This window comes from Dipodomys spectabilis, unplaced genomic scaffold (genome assembly GCF_019054845.1).
Source record: "Dipodomys spectabilis isolate Male_0828 unplaced genomic scaffold, ASM1905484v1 ptg000006l, whole genome shotgun sequence".
In the NCBI taxonomy this organism is placed as follows: Eukaryota; Metazoa; Chordata; class Mammalia; order Rodentia; family Heteromyidae; genus Dipodomys; species Dipodomys spectabilis.
The window spans coordinates 6,607,178-6,623,303 of NW_024870683.1; the positions used below are offsets into that span (position 1 = coordinate 6,607,178).

The 16,126-nt window shown below is 44.7% G+C and overlaps 1 protein-coding gene across 4 annotated transcripts in view; it reads right to left on the reverse strand.

The window, feature by feature from the left end:
* Positions 1 to 112: 112 nt before the first annotated feature.
* Fam219a (family with sequence similarity 219 member A) overlaps positions 113 to 16,126 on the reverse strand; it is a 55,481-nt gene continuing 39,467 nt past the window's right edge. The window contains exons 2-6 of one of the 4 annotated variants that reach the window (XM_042697258.1): positions 7,177 to 7,225; positions 4,250 to 4,352; positions 3,958 to 4,038; positions 3,294 to 3,348; positions 113 to 2,811 (exon numbers count right to left, since the gene is read on the reverse strand). In XM_042697258.1, the coding sequence (XP_042553192.1) occupies positions 2,656 to 2,811; positions 3,294 to 3,348; positions 3,958 to 4,038; positions 4,250 to 4,352; positions 7,177 to 7,225 (444 nt within the window). In that variant the 3' untranslated portion in view covers positions 113 to 2,655. Of the gene's footprint in view, positions 2,815 to 3,293; positions 3,349 to 3,957; positions 4,039 to 4,249; positions 4,353 to 7,125; positions 7,226 to 16,126 lie in introns of all 4 variants that reach the window. The other 3 variants (XM_042697249.1, XM_042697240.1, XM_042697232.1) reach the window with 3 other exon arrangements.

Below are 16,126 nucleotides of genomic sequence, written 5' to 3' on the forward strand. Positions count from 1 at the left end.
AGCCTACAAATGAAGGTAGAGTGACATGTTCACCTGGAAGATCAATTCTCTCCCCTTCTCAGCCCATTTTCCCCTGTCCCACATCCCAGGTAGGGAGCTGAGTGAGGCTGGCTTGTTTGATGCCTTTAATATCATTATTTGTGTTACACAATACACAACCAAGGATGATGGTCAATACTGCAATGGAAATGTTAAAAAAAATATTATACACGGCTCATGTCTTCCACACACCTTCCTGGAAATAAATTAGCACGGAGAAACCTGGCTGGGTGGCAGCCACAGCCGAGGGCTGGGAGGGGGGGTGTTAAGGCAGTATCTACAAGAGGACAGGGGAGCAGGGGGCAAGCTAAGGCCGTGGTTCTTCCCCTCCAACACCCAAACAGGGAAGGAGAGAACCACACACTCTCCCTAGATGCAGGAGCTGCTGGCTGCCAGCTTCCTACCTTTCCCCTCCATATCTACCTAACTATATATAGATTGCCTCAGCCAGAAGTCCTTGCCTGCCAAGGAACTAGTTTGTTCTGTAGGCAGGGAGCTTTTTCCTGGTTCCTTAGGACCATAGAAATTGAACAATGGGTTAGGTCATACAGTAAGTCAGCAGCAAAGGCAGGAGTCTAAAAGAGAGGAAGTACTCATGTTCTAGAAGGGTGAGTCAAGGAGTCCAGGGTGGTGATGGTGGTGGTACTGAGAGTCTTGGATGGGGTAGGAGAGATGGGCTCAGATAGGGGCCAGCTTGGACCTTGGGGGCCCTGCAGATACCTTCTCTGCCTAATTCCCTTTGGTATTTTTTCATCTTCTAGCTAAAGGAGGTAAGGGTGGTTGGAGGTGTTGGGGAGTTTGCAGCTCCTGAGTGTGGTACAGGGAGAGGTGCTACCCTTCCTCCTCTCACCACCTCCATTCGCCACCTCCCACCTCCCAGGACTGGCATCCAGACAGCAGCATGTGAGTGGCATCCATGACAGTGGATGCACCATCACGTGTGGGGAGTCAGCATGGAGAACTGGGGCAGTGTTCACCTTGGGCCTGTGGAAGGAGGTTTAAGGGGCATAGTCCTGAGCCATCTGAAACTACCTGCTTTTACTTTTCTTCACCTGGACGGCAGTTCTATATTTCTCAGCCCACGGGAGGGTTCTCTTCACTGCCTCCCTCTCTTGATTTGCATCTTTAGCTTTGCTAAGAAGCATCAGAGCAGAAGCAGCAGCAGTAGGTATATTTCAATCCACAGACCCTCCTAGAGGCACATACACAACAAACACCTGTGCACACACCTGTGCACACATGCATGTGCCCACACACACACACACACCTTTTCCAAACAGATCCTTATGTACTTGTGGACTCCCCCTTCCCACATAGAAACAGACCTCTCCATAGAAAATCTTGTAAAGAAATTCCTTTCAGGTCTTCAAGGACCTTAAGAGAATAATTTCAGCTATTGTTTATTTTACAATTGAGAGGTAAAGCCCAGAGAAAGTTCATGGCTTGCTGAAGATCACAGGAGAGTGCCAGAGCTAGAGCCCAGACCTTTGCACTGCTGAGCAGCTTCTCACACTGCAAACAGACCAGAGCTACTTTCTCACTACGGATACCATATATGCATCAGGAAAAGATACCTGAAGAGACAGGTCCAACACAGAGATGTAGACACTTGAACATACATCCTGACAGCCTCTGTGCCTCTTTCCCTCCTCTCCACACACACACATACACACACACACACACACACACACACACACACACACACACACATTGCCCAGCACTTCATGCAGTCACTCCATCCACTATGTTTTTCTAAACTTGCTCCTTGAAGAGTCTTTCCAGGAACTAGCCTCCCAGACTGGGGTGAGCTGGAAATGGGGTCTTGAAGGCCAGACTTAACACTCTGCTTCTAGCTTGAACCAGTGAACAGAAACATCCAGACAGAGAGATAGATGCATTGGTTATAGGCCAGTAAGAACAGGCTATAACATTTCCAATTCTGGCCTTTCTCTCAGGCCCGCCTTACCCATCTCCATACCCAGAGAGCAAGGAAGAGGATGAATGTGACAAAGAGGAAGAAGGCTGCAATCTGATGGGTGGGGAACAATATTCCCTTAGGCAGCTTTGCCAGGCTGCAGAGGAGGGAGAAAACACTGGGGACATGGGCTTGTAGGGGGGTAGGTGTGGAGGGGCTGTGAGGTGTGTGGAGGGGCTAGGACCTGCCCCCATTGACTTGGGCCTTTCTCCACTCAAATCCCTTTCCTGGTTAGGTTGTGGCCGGGGGATTCATGGCTTCAATGGGGGTGGGGTCAACCCTCTGGCCCTGTGATCCCCCTCACCTCCATTGTTACTGTTGGCCTCCCTGTGTCTAGTCCTTGGCCTGGACTTCAACTTTGCAGAGGTGGGCTGGGTGCTGGGTGAGGTCCCACAAATAACTGAACAAACAACCCCCCACCCCTCCTTGGCCTCCAGGGTGGAAAGAGACTCCGTTTTGGTTTCTCCTGCTCCATGAACACACAGAGGTACACGTCCTACCATAGGAGGAAGCAATGACTGTTACAAGGTTGGTGGCTGCATGGGGTGCAGGCTGGGGGCAGGTGGATGAGGTGAGGAAGGCACCTCATCCAACCTGGCCCGAGTTGGCCCTGCTCCATGCAGCCGTGGCGGCCCCACCTGCTACTGAATGTGGCAGGCAGTAGAGGAGGTGGCCTGGCAGCACATGCAGGTGGGGTTCACGGACTTGGGGGGGATGAGGTCTAGGTCCTCGTCATCAGGGATCTCATCTAACCGGTAGCCATCCTTCAGCAGTTGGATGTTCAAATCTTGGTTGATCTGCTGTAGACAAAGGAAAGAGAGGTCAGGCTCAAGTTGACTGAAAGTCCCCAGTCCTGGCTGGGGTCCCAACTTCATCACCTGTCAGACCCATCTCATCCTCCATCTCTCTGCAGCCCAGGTCATCCATTCATCTAGACTCCACCCTCAAGTGAGGTTTGAGTCTCACTTTCAGAGCCTCATTTCCACCAGGTCTTGAGGTCTTACTGTGACAGACATCTAGTCCTGTTTCTATTTGGGTTTTGCCCAGTTTCAGAGGTACTGTTGCCTGCATTTCACACCTCATTCTATTTAAGAGCCCTGTTCCAATAACCCATGGTTTCTGGCAATGGAGGGTAGTGATTTCTTCCAGAAGCTCTCCAACCCTATACTCTGCTACCCTACATAGGCTCCGACTGGCTTTTCCTCCACTACCCTTGACCATCTTAGTTCCTTGATGGAGGTGGATCTGCTTTGTGGGGTTGAAAGGGGAAGGGCCTCACCTCAGCAGAGGAGTAGCCAGAAGAAGAGTATCTGGACATATCAAAGTCATCATCACTGGCCATAAAGAAAAGAGGACAGAGAAAAAGTGAGTTGGAGGGTATTGATCTTTCCACATCAGACAATACCATACCTCTCCCCTAAACAGACAAGAACTATACTATAACCTTTGCTTGCTGTGCAAATAAAGATTTTTTCAAAGACAGATTCCTTAGCTTCATTCTTCCGAAAGAATCCTTAAATTCCTTCCAAATAGAGCTGCTACTCCCTTCACTTCCCTCTTTCTTTTTTCACGGCTTCCCTTGAAATCACACTGGCTTGCAGGGTTTTCTCAAAGTTTAAGTCTGCCAACTATTTCCCCATGGGTAGGGTTCTTCCCTTAGAGAAAGAGGAACATTAAGCATTGCATCAGGCTGTCCAGAGACATCCACCAAGGCACAATTGAATAAGTTGTCCCAGGTTAGCAGCAGACTGTATTGGTACCTTTCTTTTCTCATCCACTCCCCCTTCCTGGACGAAGAAAATCTATTCCTTGGGTAATTCATCCTTAGTTCCTAGCTAAGAAATATCTTACTCTGGCAATAGAACAGGTATATCCTGAACAGCCCTTTTGTGCTCAGACAGATTCAATTGGCTTGCCCAGTTGCCCTCAGATCCTGTACGTACCTGTCTGTATCAAGAGCTACCAGTGGCTTCTCATCTGGACTCTGGTCAAGTGAAGAGTAGCCTTTATTGGGGACGACCAGCCTGGGTAAAGAATTTTTGGAGTTAGAATGCTAATTGGAGCTTATTAATCTGGCAGGGGACTGGATTGGGCCCTGACCCACCACTTTCTTTCCTCTTTCCCTCCCTCTCCATCTTGGATCTCAATTGAGAAGAGAGGGTAGAGGGGGAGGCTCAGACCAGCAGAGACTGGCTCTGGCTGGCAGGATCCAGGTGGAGTAGTGAGGGCCTCTACCTCGTCCGGGCCATGACGTTGTTCTTCTTGGGTTGCTGGTTGACAGGGCTGCCCATGCTGCCATTCTTCAGGGAGCCCTTCCGGGCCAGGTCCCGCTGCTTCTCTGCAGGGGAACATGGGAAGGAAGCTGTGTCCTGCCCCAGGCCACCCTGTCTTACTGCTTGGGGAAGCCTGGGCTGGGTCTTCATTGTGGAACCTCTTGCTGCTCTATGGACAGAGGTAGATATTCTGATTCCAGGCCCCTGATGCTCAGTAGAGATGACACTTGGCTGCACATGACATGAAGTAGAAGTTGGGGGCAAAAAGGAAGAGATTGACACTTGCCTTGTAGGAGTCATAACACCTAGGTAAGGCATTGCATGCTGAATGTCAAGGAAAGGCTTCAGAGGAAGTGTTGGAGCAGTCAGGGAGGGTTTCTTGAAAGTGACACTATAACCTAGCAAGGAGGACATTCTAAATAGGAATGACAGTATGTACAGAAATGCATTTTGGTGGTGGTACTGGGGTTGGCAGGTGCTCTACCACTTGAGCCATGTCCCCAGCCCCTTTTGCTTTATTTTTCAAGAAGGGTCTTGAGTTTTTGCCCAGGTCAGCCTGGACCATGATCTTCCTACCTATGCTTCCTTGAATAGGTGGGATTACAGTTACAAACCACTATCCTTGGCTCAAAAATGAACTTCAAAGTAATCATAAATGTGAAACCAAATGGATGAAGAAGTGATGAGGGAAAAGGTGAGGATGGAAAAGAAGACATTATTCAGTCACTTATTCACTAAATGAATATGTGTCAAGTATTGTGCTAAGAGGCTGGAGATTACTTCTGGTTACAACTTTATAGTATGAAGGCCTTGAATATTAGACTGTGGTGTTTGAGATTAGTGAGAAGGCAAAAAAGGAGTCACAACACTGTGAAGCAGGAAGACAGGGAAGGAGGCTGGGGAAAACCATAGGTTGTACGGCCTAAGCAATGTTCTTAACTCTTGCCAACCTCTGTGCTCTACCAGACTCATGGGGCTGGCCATGAGGCTGGTCACTTAGGTGACCAGTTTGGTATATAACAACTATTATAACCAGTTGCTTTCTGGATCCAAGAGGTGGCCTATCTCCTCTTTCCTAAACAGTGAAGCCCAGATCTAGGAAAAGGGCCTATTGTGTGAAAGAATAAGGATGGACACAAGGATGAGAAAGACTTTTACAGACACTGTGATTCATTTCAAAATGTCCCCTGACCTCTATGTCTCATATTCTCTCATCTGTTCTGGCCATCTTTGTTCATTTGACTGCTTCAGCTTTGTCCAGTCTTTCCAAAAGGCGACAGGTGCCATTACCACTCCAAGCCTCTAGGGGGTGCAATCTGCTTTAAAGTTTCTGGTGGTCCAGTTTTCTGTAGGGCAACTGGAACAAGAATCTTCATGAGTGTCGGTAGTAATGCAAGTGATTGTGGGGGGGGGATGAGGGGATGTTATTTGAAAAGCATGTTAAAATTGTTTGAAATACTGAAAAATGCAAACACTAAGCTACTAGAAACTAAATTACATGTTACTATGCATTTAAAAGAATGAAGTAATTATATACTGACAATGGAAGAAGCCCAAGACATAATGTATGTGTGTGGAAAAGGGAGAAAGTTTCATAAAATGCATATAATATGATGCCCCTTGTGTTAAAATAGAAAATAAAACTACCTAAATTACAAAATCTTGAAATGATCTTTTTTGGAGAAGAGAATATACTGTGGAATAGATAACATATTAGTTGAAATACTTGTCACACAATAATACACAAACAAAATTGGCTGCTATTTGAATCTGATGTCTTAGGAAAAATGAATAATATCCACGAGAGAACTGCTCTTCTGTTCAGAAAATGACTCTAGGGGTTCCCTCAATGTGGTACCAAAGAAGGAAAGTAAAGAAAAAGAAAGTTGACTAAAAGAACAGTCCTCGGTGGAAAGGAGTCTTGACAGCTACACAGGAAGAAGGGCTTGGAAAAGATAGGTAGGGGCTTTTAGCACAGAGGAAGAGCCTGGTTTTTGTCAGACAGCTGAGGTAAGAAGAAAAAGATGGCCAGGATGGTAAAGAAGTTTTGAAAGACAGTGATGATCAGTATTTGATTGTCAGTGCTTCCCTGTGTACCATGATATAATGTCTCCTCATGAAATCAAATATTTGCTGAATGTCTGTTATCTACAGAAGCCTTGGTTCAGTGAAACTGTGGTCCCTGAAGGGAGAGGAGCAGTGATCAGTAGAGGGAAATGTAAGAAATATAGCTGTAGAAGCTTTGGGCAGCTGTGGGAGACAGGTGACTTCAAAGGAAGAAGATGTACAGTAAACGGGGATCTAGTGGGCATAAAATAAGTCTGCAAGGAAAAGCTGATGAGGTATCTTGGAAGACAGGAAGATACTAGATTTACTGAGAAAATAAGGGACAGTTTCTCCAAATAGTAACAGGATCTGGTTAGACTGGGGAAGGGACTCACCTTCTAGACTTTGGAACTCTCATTACTTTCTATCCTTCAGACACAGCAACTGATCTCATCTTTCTCTCGCAGACTGATCCAGGGACTGATCAGGAAGTCTCAGATGGGACTTCTAAGTTCTTCCCCTGAGGTTCCATGCTTTTTACCTCTTCAGCTATCCCCTAGAATACCTGAAGCCTTTTAACCTCAGTGGTATCTCCCAAACTTTCATGATTCTGAAGACAGCTGTAACTGCCTTCTTTGCCTTGCAGGAGATATGGTACATGACATGTCAATGACATGAGCCTTGGAATCATCTTTACTGAGCATTAAAATATTTGTGGCGCCTCTCTGTAGACCCAGCCCAGAGCACACTGTCCATTCCCCCACCTCTCCATCACCCCCCGGACACACTCACCCAGCTTCACTTGGAGCGGGGATGGTTTGTAATTCATGGCTACTGACTCACCCTCCCGGGCGTCACAGTCTCCGTCTGAGATGGAGGCGGCGGCTGGATCCTATGGGAGAGAAAGCAGAGAGAGAGAGGGAGTTGTTAGTACAGTGAGCACAGGGGCTAAAGCAAGCCTTTCCAACTGTCTTCTGGGTTTCTGGAAGCATTTGTTCCTGGCAGCAATCAGGCATTCAGAGAAGGAAGGCTTATCCACCATGGGACAAAAATGGTGACCTAGGTAGAATAGTCAAGAATTTTGGTCTCATCTACACCCAACTGGATATGTTTTTAAAGTTCTGTGTGATCCAAGCTCCTTCAGCAACACAATTTCCTTAAACCCACAGGACATCCTCTCTAAACACTCATACTAGTTGCCCTGCTTCTCAGGTTTTTAAAAAAAATGTACACTTATTAGGAAAAGTCTTTCCAGAATCTATGAGTACAATTTGGGCTAAGATCAGAGTATACTTCCTGGGACAAGCCTTCTCCCTCCATTTCACATAGTGCTAGGGTAAGTCTCTTTGCAAGATCCAGAGACTGAATTGTTCAAGACAGGCCAGACGTCAAGGCTTCAGCCACTGGATTAAAAAAAAAAAAGTCATAGCTGGGTGCCAGTGGCTCACGCCTGCAATCCTAGTTACTCAGGAGGATGAGATTTGAGGATTGTGCCCAGTTTGGGCAGAAAAGTATGTGAGAATCTTATCTCTGATTAACCACTAAAATGCTAGAAGTAGAGCTGTGGCTCAAGTAGTACAGTACTAGCCTTGAGCAAAAAAGCTCAGAGACAGACCAAGGCCTTGAGTTCAAGCCCTAGGACTGGCGCGTGCGCGCATGCGCGCGCGCACACACACACACACACACACACACACACACACACACACACACACACACACACACACACACACACACACACACACACACACACACACAGAGTTCTAAATGAGGACTTCTCCAGTTTCCAGATAAGTTCCAAGAACCTGAGACGTTGACTGAATGTGGTAAGTGAGAAATAAATAATGACAATGAGTAGATGGCTGGTGGGTTTTATGACATCTAGAGTATAGAACATTTGCTGCTACAGATGACAGGAAGGAAAGGAAGCATACATTCCATGGGTTGTCCAGGATGTGCAATCTTTTCACTCTCACTTGCCATCTCCCCACTAGTACCTTGACCTCCTGAACTGTCCAGAGTCCTCTCTAGCCTTGCCATTCCTCCAAAATACTCTTCTTTGTTCAATAGCCAGGACCCTGGCCCATCCTTCTTCAGGTGGAAGGAGCTTTAGTCATCTTAAGTCTCCCTAAGAAGTTGGTTACCAATCCTCAATACTGACACTACCATCCTAGATGTTTTAACATTTTAACTACAGAGGAACTAGAGTCCTAAGCTTACGAAGATTACAAAGAGGATCTAAGTCTTCTGCCTCTTCTGCCTTTGTGGGTGTATAAAGTAGACAGACAGGCAAGTAGAATGCCCCAGGGCTATCCTCACTGTGTCAGGTCTAGGGATCTGTGACCTAGCAAGTTGAGGATATATGACCATAATGGTTGGTGGCTTTGCTCCTTTTCAAATGAGGCTTGTCACTAAAGGAAAGGAGAAATTCCAGTATGTTTGGGGGAAGGAAGGAATCCTGGCCTTGTCTGTGTTTCTCTGGGATAACTAGCATATCCCTGGGTGGGCTATGCTGCTGCTGCTACAGTGGTTTGCAAGCTCTCAAGGGCAGAACCTGGGTCTCCATTTCTGTTCTGTTACCCACTTCTTGAGGCGGGGGTGGGGGAGACACGAAAGGACAGGAAGATTTGTTAAGGAAGGCAGGATGCTGTAGTACCTGCATCTCAGGTAACTTCTTCCTCTTCTTTTTTTGGGCGGGGGGGGGGGGCAGTCATAGGGCTTGAATTCTGGGGCTGCGCACTGTCCCTGAACAATTCAGTTCAAGGCTAGCACTCTACCACTTGAGCCACAGCACCACTTCCAGCTTTTTCTGCTGATGTGGTGCTGAGGAATGGAAGCCAGGGCCTCATGCATGTTAGGCAAGCGCTCTACCACTGAGCCACCTTCCCAGACCCCTCAGGTAACTTCTTAGGCCTTCCCAATCCATCATTTTGGGCTTAGATTCCTTGAGAAACTTCTTTTTTAAATTTTTAAAAAATTTATTTTAGTTTTTTTTGGGGGGAGGGGATGTAGTTGTGGAGATGGGAGGGAAGGGATGGTAGGGGAAAAACAAAGGAGGAGGCAACAATGCTTGATAAGAAATGTACTCATTACATTGCTCATTTGATTGTAACCTCTCTGTACAGTACTTTCACAATAAAAAACTTATTAAAATTAATTTTAGGGTTTTTTTGTTAGCCATGGGGCTTGAACTCTGGGCCCGAACAATGTCTCTCAGCTCTTCAGCTCAAGGCTAGCACTGCGCCACTTCTGGTTTTCTGAGTGGTTAATTGGAGATAAAAGTCTCATGGACTTTCCTGCCTGGGCTGGCTTTGAACTATCCTCAGATCTCAGCTTCCTGAGTAGCTATGATTACTGGCATGAGCCACTGGCACTCGGCCTTATTTTAGTTTTTTGTGTGTGTTTGTTTGTTTATGTGGTATCAAGGAATCGAACCCAGGGCCTCATGCTTGCTAGGAGAGCACTCTACCACTAAGCCACATTCCTAGCCCTTGAGAAACTTCTTATAGACAGTATCTGTCCTCCACAGTGTGGGAGAAGCAGAAAGTCAGAGGTCCTTGCATACCTCTCTGTGGCCAAATGGCCTCTTAGTTATCCATAGTAGACAGATGGGCTCCAGACATTCATTTTAGGCCAGAGCAGAGTGAATCCCATGTGTGCTATGAGATCCTTCTAAGGGAATTCTGGTACACTTTCTTTTTTTCTTTCTTCTTCTTCTTCTTTTTTTTTTTTCCCGGTCATGGGGCTTGAACTCTGGGCCTAGGAGCTGTCCCTTCAGCTCAAGGCTAGTGCTCTACCATTTGAGCCATGATGCACTGCCAGTTTTTTTTCTGTTTATGTGGTACTGAGAAATTGAACTCAGGGCCTCATGCATGTGAGGCAAGCACTCTACCACTAACCCACCTTCCCAGCCCTCTAGTACACTTTTAACTCCTTCATATTCCTTTACTTTTCCTATAGTATCTGTCACATGTCATAACATACCACATCACCTTGGAAATGGCTTCCTCTCTTGGTTTCAGGATACTATGCTCCCTTGGCGTATCCCTTCTTCTCTGACCATTATTTCTGCGTTCTTCCATGCCCTTTGTCAGCAGGGTCTTACTCTTAGACCTCCCCTCTCTCTTCTTGAGGAAGCTTGATCTCTCCTATAGTTTGGGTTGACTCCTTTTGTGTGCTTGTCTTGGGCCTTGAACTCTGGGCCTGGGTGCTCTCACTGAACTTTGTACTTAAGGCCAGCACTACCACTTGCACCAAGGCTCCACTTCCAGCTTTTATTGTGGTTAATTGGATAAGAATCTCACAGAATTTCCTGCCCAGACTTCTTTTGAACCATACTACTCAGATCTTTGCCTCCTGAGTAGCTAGGATTACAGGAATGAGCCACCAGCTCCGAACCTGAGGCTAATTTTTAAAACCAACACCTTTAGGTATTTGGGGATGATTTTTTCTTCTGAGTGCAGGTGAGTTTTGGTAGTATTGGAGGAAGAATACACAAAAACTGAGCCTAGGGTATGAACTGGGAAGCTATAGACAAATACTGGTCACAGTGACCCACATGTGGCCTCAAAGGCCCACTGGGAAGTTCCTGGTAATATCTGATCCTAAGTGAAAGTGCCAAGCTTCTTGGGGTCATGAGCCAGGTTACAAAGCCCTAGGATGAGAGTGCCCTGCAGAGCCCATCATTCAGAATCTTTTCTACCATGGCCAATGGTAGAAAGCACAAAGATCCCTGGCCCTATGCCCACAAACTCAACCCTTTGTAGTGGGCCTCCTATGTGTTCTCTGAGAAATACAGCCAATGTACTACGACTATTATATGGAACTAAAGTCAGGGAGATTAAATGCGAAATATTCATGAATAAAGTATCAGAGAGGACTCCAAGCAGAGAGAAGTGTCTGGCTCCCAGAAATCAGGGAGAATTTAAAATGCCTCTTGAGGATATCCAACAGGCGTTAGCTAGATCTGGGAACTAGAGTGGGGATTAACAAGATTGTTAATAAACACTCAGCAGAGACAGATATTGAAATGCATCTCTAATAGCAACCCATGTTTCTACAGCCATTCAGAGAAATTCTCCAAAGACTGCAGAGATGATTAATAGCCTAGGTTGACTATTTCTGGGGCAGGCTATATAGGCTAATGGCCAGTAAAAGCCAATATAGCTATAGGAAAGCAAAAGTGCCAGAAGAATCCTTCAAATTAGTCTGGCCTACTGATTTTCATTAAACTGTATTCTTTGAATCCTATGCTTTGGGTTGGGCTGAGTGTGAGGAGGAAATCCACCTTTATTTCACTTATATATCAGCCTTTCTGCAAGATTTTGGTTAGAGAAAAGGTTTTATTGCTTAAAAAAAGGTTGAAATCTATTGATTTAATCCATCCTGGTTTTTAAAAATGTTTTATTATGGAAAGTAGAGAAAACAATACAGTATAATTTGGAGTACCTATAATCAGCTTGTATCAATCCATTCTTTTTTATTATAAAGACATACAGAGAGGTTATAGTTATATAAGTTAGGTAAAGAGTGCATTTATTTTTGAACAATTCAGCCCATTCATTTTTAAAATAGGAAAGCTGAGCCTAGAAGAATAGCCCAAGGTGATTGATGGAGTTAATGACCTTTTAAAGTATGCAAGTAGGGCTATAAGCAAAGGAGGCATAATGGGGTCTTGGAGCTAGAGACAGATCCTCTGGGAGGCTTCCCTGTTGTTGCAGGCCAAAGCATCAGCCTGCAGGTTAATCTCCATTTTTGCCTTCCTATTCTAAATCTGTACTCAGTCAGGAATTGTTACTAGCTAGCTGGTTTTGTTTGTTGTAACTGGAGTGATGCAGTAGATACAAAAGTAGTCTGGGATCTAAGACACCTACAGATAGGCAGGATAGATCCGGAGCATCAGACCACAAGAGGGATGCTCCTTACTAAAAAAAAGCAGGGAAGTGAGGATGTGGGGAAAACAGATAACATGGAGGCAGAAAGGCTAGTAGAAAATTAAGGGAGTTCATTCACTAAAGGAAGGAGTGAATACTAAGGAGTTGAGGAGAAGGACATCTAATAAGTGGCCAGAGTGGTAGGAGTTCATACTGTGTGGATCCAAGCTACAATCCTTATCTTTTATAGGCCACAGTCAGGGGCATGAAAATGCTCTCCATGGTGCTGAACAATCCTGGCTGGGTCAGTGGCCTGGGCCTGGTTGACTCAGAGTAGAGGCATGATTCAATTTTAACTTCCCACAGGGGAAGGTAACCTCTGCCTTCACCTACCAGCATTCACAGGAAAATAAAAATTGAAATAGATTTCGAATGAGGTATGAAGAAGAAAAGTGTACATAGCAGCATTATCTAGCCTTTCTTTACAGAATACATGAATTTTTCTATAGCTTTAGGGGAAGTTGAGGAAGGAAATTCTGAGTTGGTAAATGCTAAATAGCTACTTTTGGCATAGAATAATGTCTTTATTCAGTCTCTCTGGGTGAAGTCATGAAATAGGATAGTCAGAATATCAGAAAGCCGGAAGCAAGATCAGGAAGGATAGTGCTGATAAGAAAATGGGAAATCAATCCCATGGTTTCCCTTATTTGCAATATCTAGTATATGTATGAGTCAAGCGGAAAAGGTCAGATAATGTGATGTCAGGAAAATGAACCCTTAGATATGTATTTTAATGTTTTTTTCTTTCATGCATGTGTTTCTAATGCATTTATAAGATTATCTCTTTGTTGCTTTGTATGTCCCTCCCCCACAGTATAACCCCTGCTTTCACTATATTTGATGTCAGTATAACTTGTGGAGGAGATGGGGAAAAACCAGTTGTTTAAGGATACAGGTGGACCTGTTGCAACAATGAGAAGTACAAGTTGTCATGTCCAAAACGAGCTTTACAATGTCGGTGGGGGGGGGTGTGGGAGGGGAAGGGGGGAAGGAGAAGGATTGGGATTGGGGGGGGAGGGGGGAGGCTGGGAAGGGATGTGAAGGGTAAACAAAGCAGGAGGCTGCAATGCTTGTAAGAAATGTACGCATTATCCTGCCCATGTAATTGTAACCCCTCTGTACAGTATGTTCACAAATAAAATTAAATTAAATTAAAAAACAAAGAAAATGGGAAATCAGGAGTGATTTGGAGCTCAGAATAGGTGGGTGTGGCAAGATAGGACACCAAGAACCATCTCTTATACTTCATCCAGTAGCTCAGAAACTACCTGGGGCCATGATCTTCCTGTTCAGGGCTATGGTACTCCTTGGAAACAATCTTTTAGCAATAGGTAGGAATATATTTAAAGAGTAAATACAGAAGCCAGGCATTTTAAGTGGTTCAAATCTGAAATCCCATCACTTAAGAGGATGAGTCAGGAAGATCACAAGTTTGAGGTTAGCTTAGGCTACATAGAAAGTTCAAGGCAAGCCTGGATTATAACAGGAGATACTGTTCAAAAAATCCCAAAGAGGGCTGGGAAGGTGGCTCAGTGGTAGAGCGCTTGCCTTGCATGCATGAGGCCCTGGGTTCGATTCCTCAGTACCACATAAGCAAAAAGAAAAAAGCCGGAAGTGGCGCTGTGGCTCAAGTGGTAGAGCGCTAACCTTGAGCTGAAGAGCTGAGGGACAGTGCCCAGGCCGAGAGTTCAAGCCCCACGACTGGATCAAAAAAAAAAAAAAAAATCCCAAAAACTTCCAGAGGAAATCTATCAAATACACTACAACTTCACTGGGTGCCACAGTAAGGGGGAAAAAACTTTACCTCTAAGAATATCCAATAGTGACACTATTCTCTGCAAATAGTTGTGCATCTAGACTTTAAGACATTCCCATCTATCTCTGACTCTACACATCACCATGAGAACTATTTGGCCAATGATAGCTCTTATTCTCTTATTCTTATGACTTAAAAATCATACCTCAATATATTGGCTTTTACCTGAGTACTGTTGTTGCTTAAGTCCTGCTTTTATTTCCAATTTTTCTCTCTAAGAGTTGTCTCAGTGCCAGTCAAGTGACTAGGACTTCTACCTTTAAGATCCTTAGGGGCTCCACTTACAGGAAACACGTAAAGACTTTTTATAGGTAAGGGTTTAGGGAGAGATCTGTAAATCATAAGGGAGACAATTTCTCCAAACGTTAGTGCTCTTAAAAAGAGGGAAAAAGAACAGGAAAACTGGAGACAGTTTATGAAGTCTGAGTTTGGGAGTGAGGCTACCTCTAGGAGGCTCCTTTTATCAGTTTACATTGCTCTAGTTTTCTAGATTTTTCTCTAGTAAGGACTCAATTCAAGTAAAGTGAACATGTTGACTCCCCAATCTTTCCAGCTCTTGACTACATGTTAGTATTAGAAGCAGAGGAAAGCACTTTTTTTTTGGTTGGTCATGGGGCTTGAAGTCAGGGGCAGGGCACTGTCCCTGAGCTTTTTTTGCTCAAGGCTAGCACTGTACCACTTTTTGCTCAAGGCTAGCACTATACCACTCCCAGTTTTCTCATGGTTAATTGGGGGTAAGAGTCTCACAGACTTTCCTGTCTGGGCTGGCTTTGAATCATGATCCTCAGACTCAAGCTCCTAAGTAGCTAGGATTAGAGGTGTGAATCACCACAGGCACTCAGCTTTGTATTATTTCTTTACAAGGACAAAAAACACACTACTGCAAAATATTTGGGACAAATATTTGAGGTAATGCAAAGTTCATACAGACACAGAGTGTGAGAAGAATTCTCATGCTAGAAGTAAATTTTGTGAGTAGTTGAGGATTGTGTGAGTGTGGGTATGTGCACATGTGCATACACATACACACATGCATGCACACACACACAGACACACACACATACACACATTGGTACTGAAGCTTGAACTCAGGGCCTTAACATTCTTGCTTGGCTTTTTTTGCTCAAGGTTGGATGCTCTACCACTTGAGCTACATCTCCACTTCTTGCTTTTTACTTTTGTTTTGTTTTGGTCAGTCATAGGGCTTGAACTTGGCCTTGGCACCATTCCTAAGGTTTTTTTTTTGGGGGGGGGAGGAGGTTGTTCAAGGTTAGTACTCTACCGCTTTGAGCCACTTCTGGGTTTTAGGTGGTTAACTGGAGATAAGAGTCTCACAAACATTCTTCCCCAGGCTGGTTTTGAACCTTACCCTCAGATCTCAACCTCTTGAGGAGCTAGGATTACAGATGTGAGTCACCAGTGCCCAGTTTTAGCTTTTTACTTTTTAATTCGAGATAAGACTCTCTCAAATTTGTTGGCTGGCTTTGAATCATGATCTCTAGTCAGATTTCTAAGTAGTTATGATTATATGCATTAAGCCACCAGCTCAGCTAGCTGAGGATTTTTTTTCTCTTTAAGTGCTTCTAGAATAAAATCCATTGCCAAACACATATACCACCAAGTTGTAGCTTCATCATTGTTTTAATTAACTTATGTTATAAGGGGATTTCATAGTTATGTTTTTTTCATAGTTATGTTTTACATAATTTTTTTTTTTTTGGGTCCAGTCGTGGGGCCTGAACTCTGGGCCTGGGCGCTGTCCCTCAGCTCTTCAGCTCAAGGCTAGTGCTCTACCACTTGAGCCACAGAGCCACTCATAGTTATGTTTTATGGTTACATTTCTATAAATGTTTATATATGCTCCAATCCCACCTCTTATTATGTTCCCAAGTCTTAGTAACTTTATGGTACCTGTCATTAGAACCAAAATGGATGAGGGTGCTGCTCACGACAGACTAGTAACTTCAGCCATGACAAGTTTAATACATTTTCTCTCTTATTAATATTGCATGCTAAGTTTTAAAAATCACCTTTAATTTTATCACCT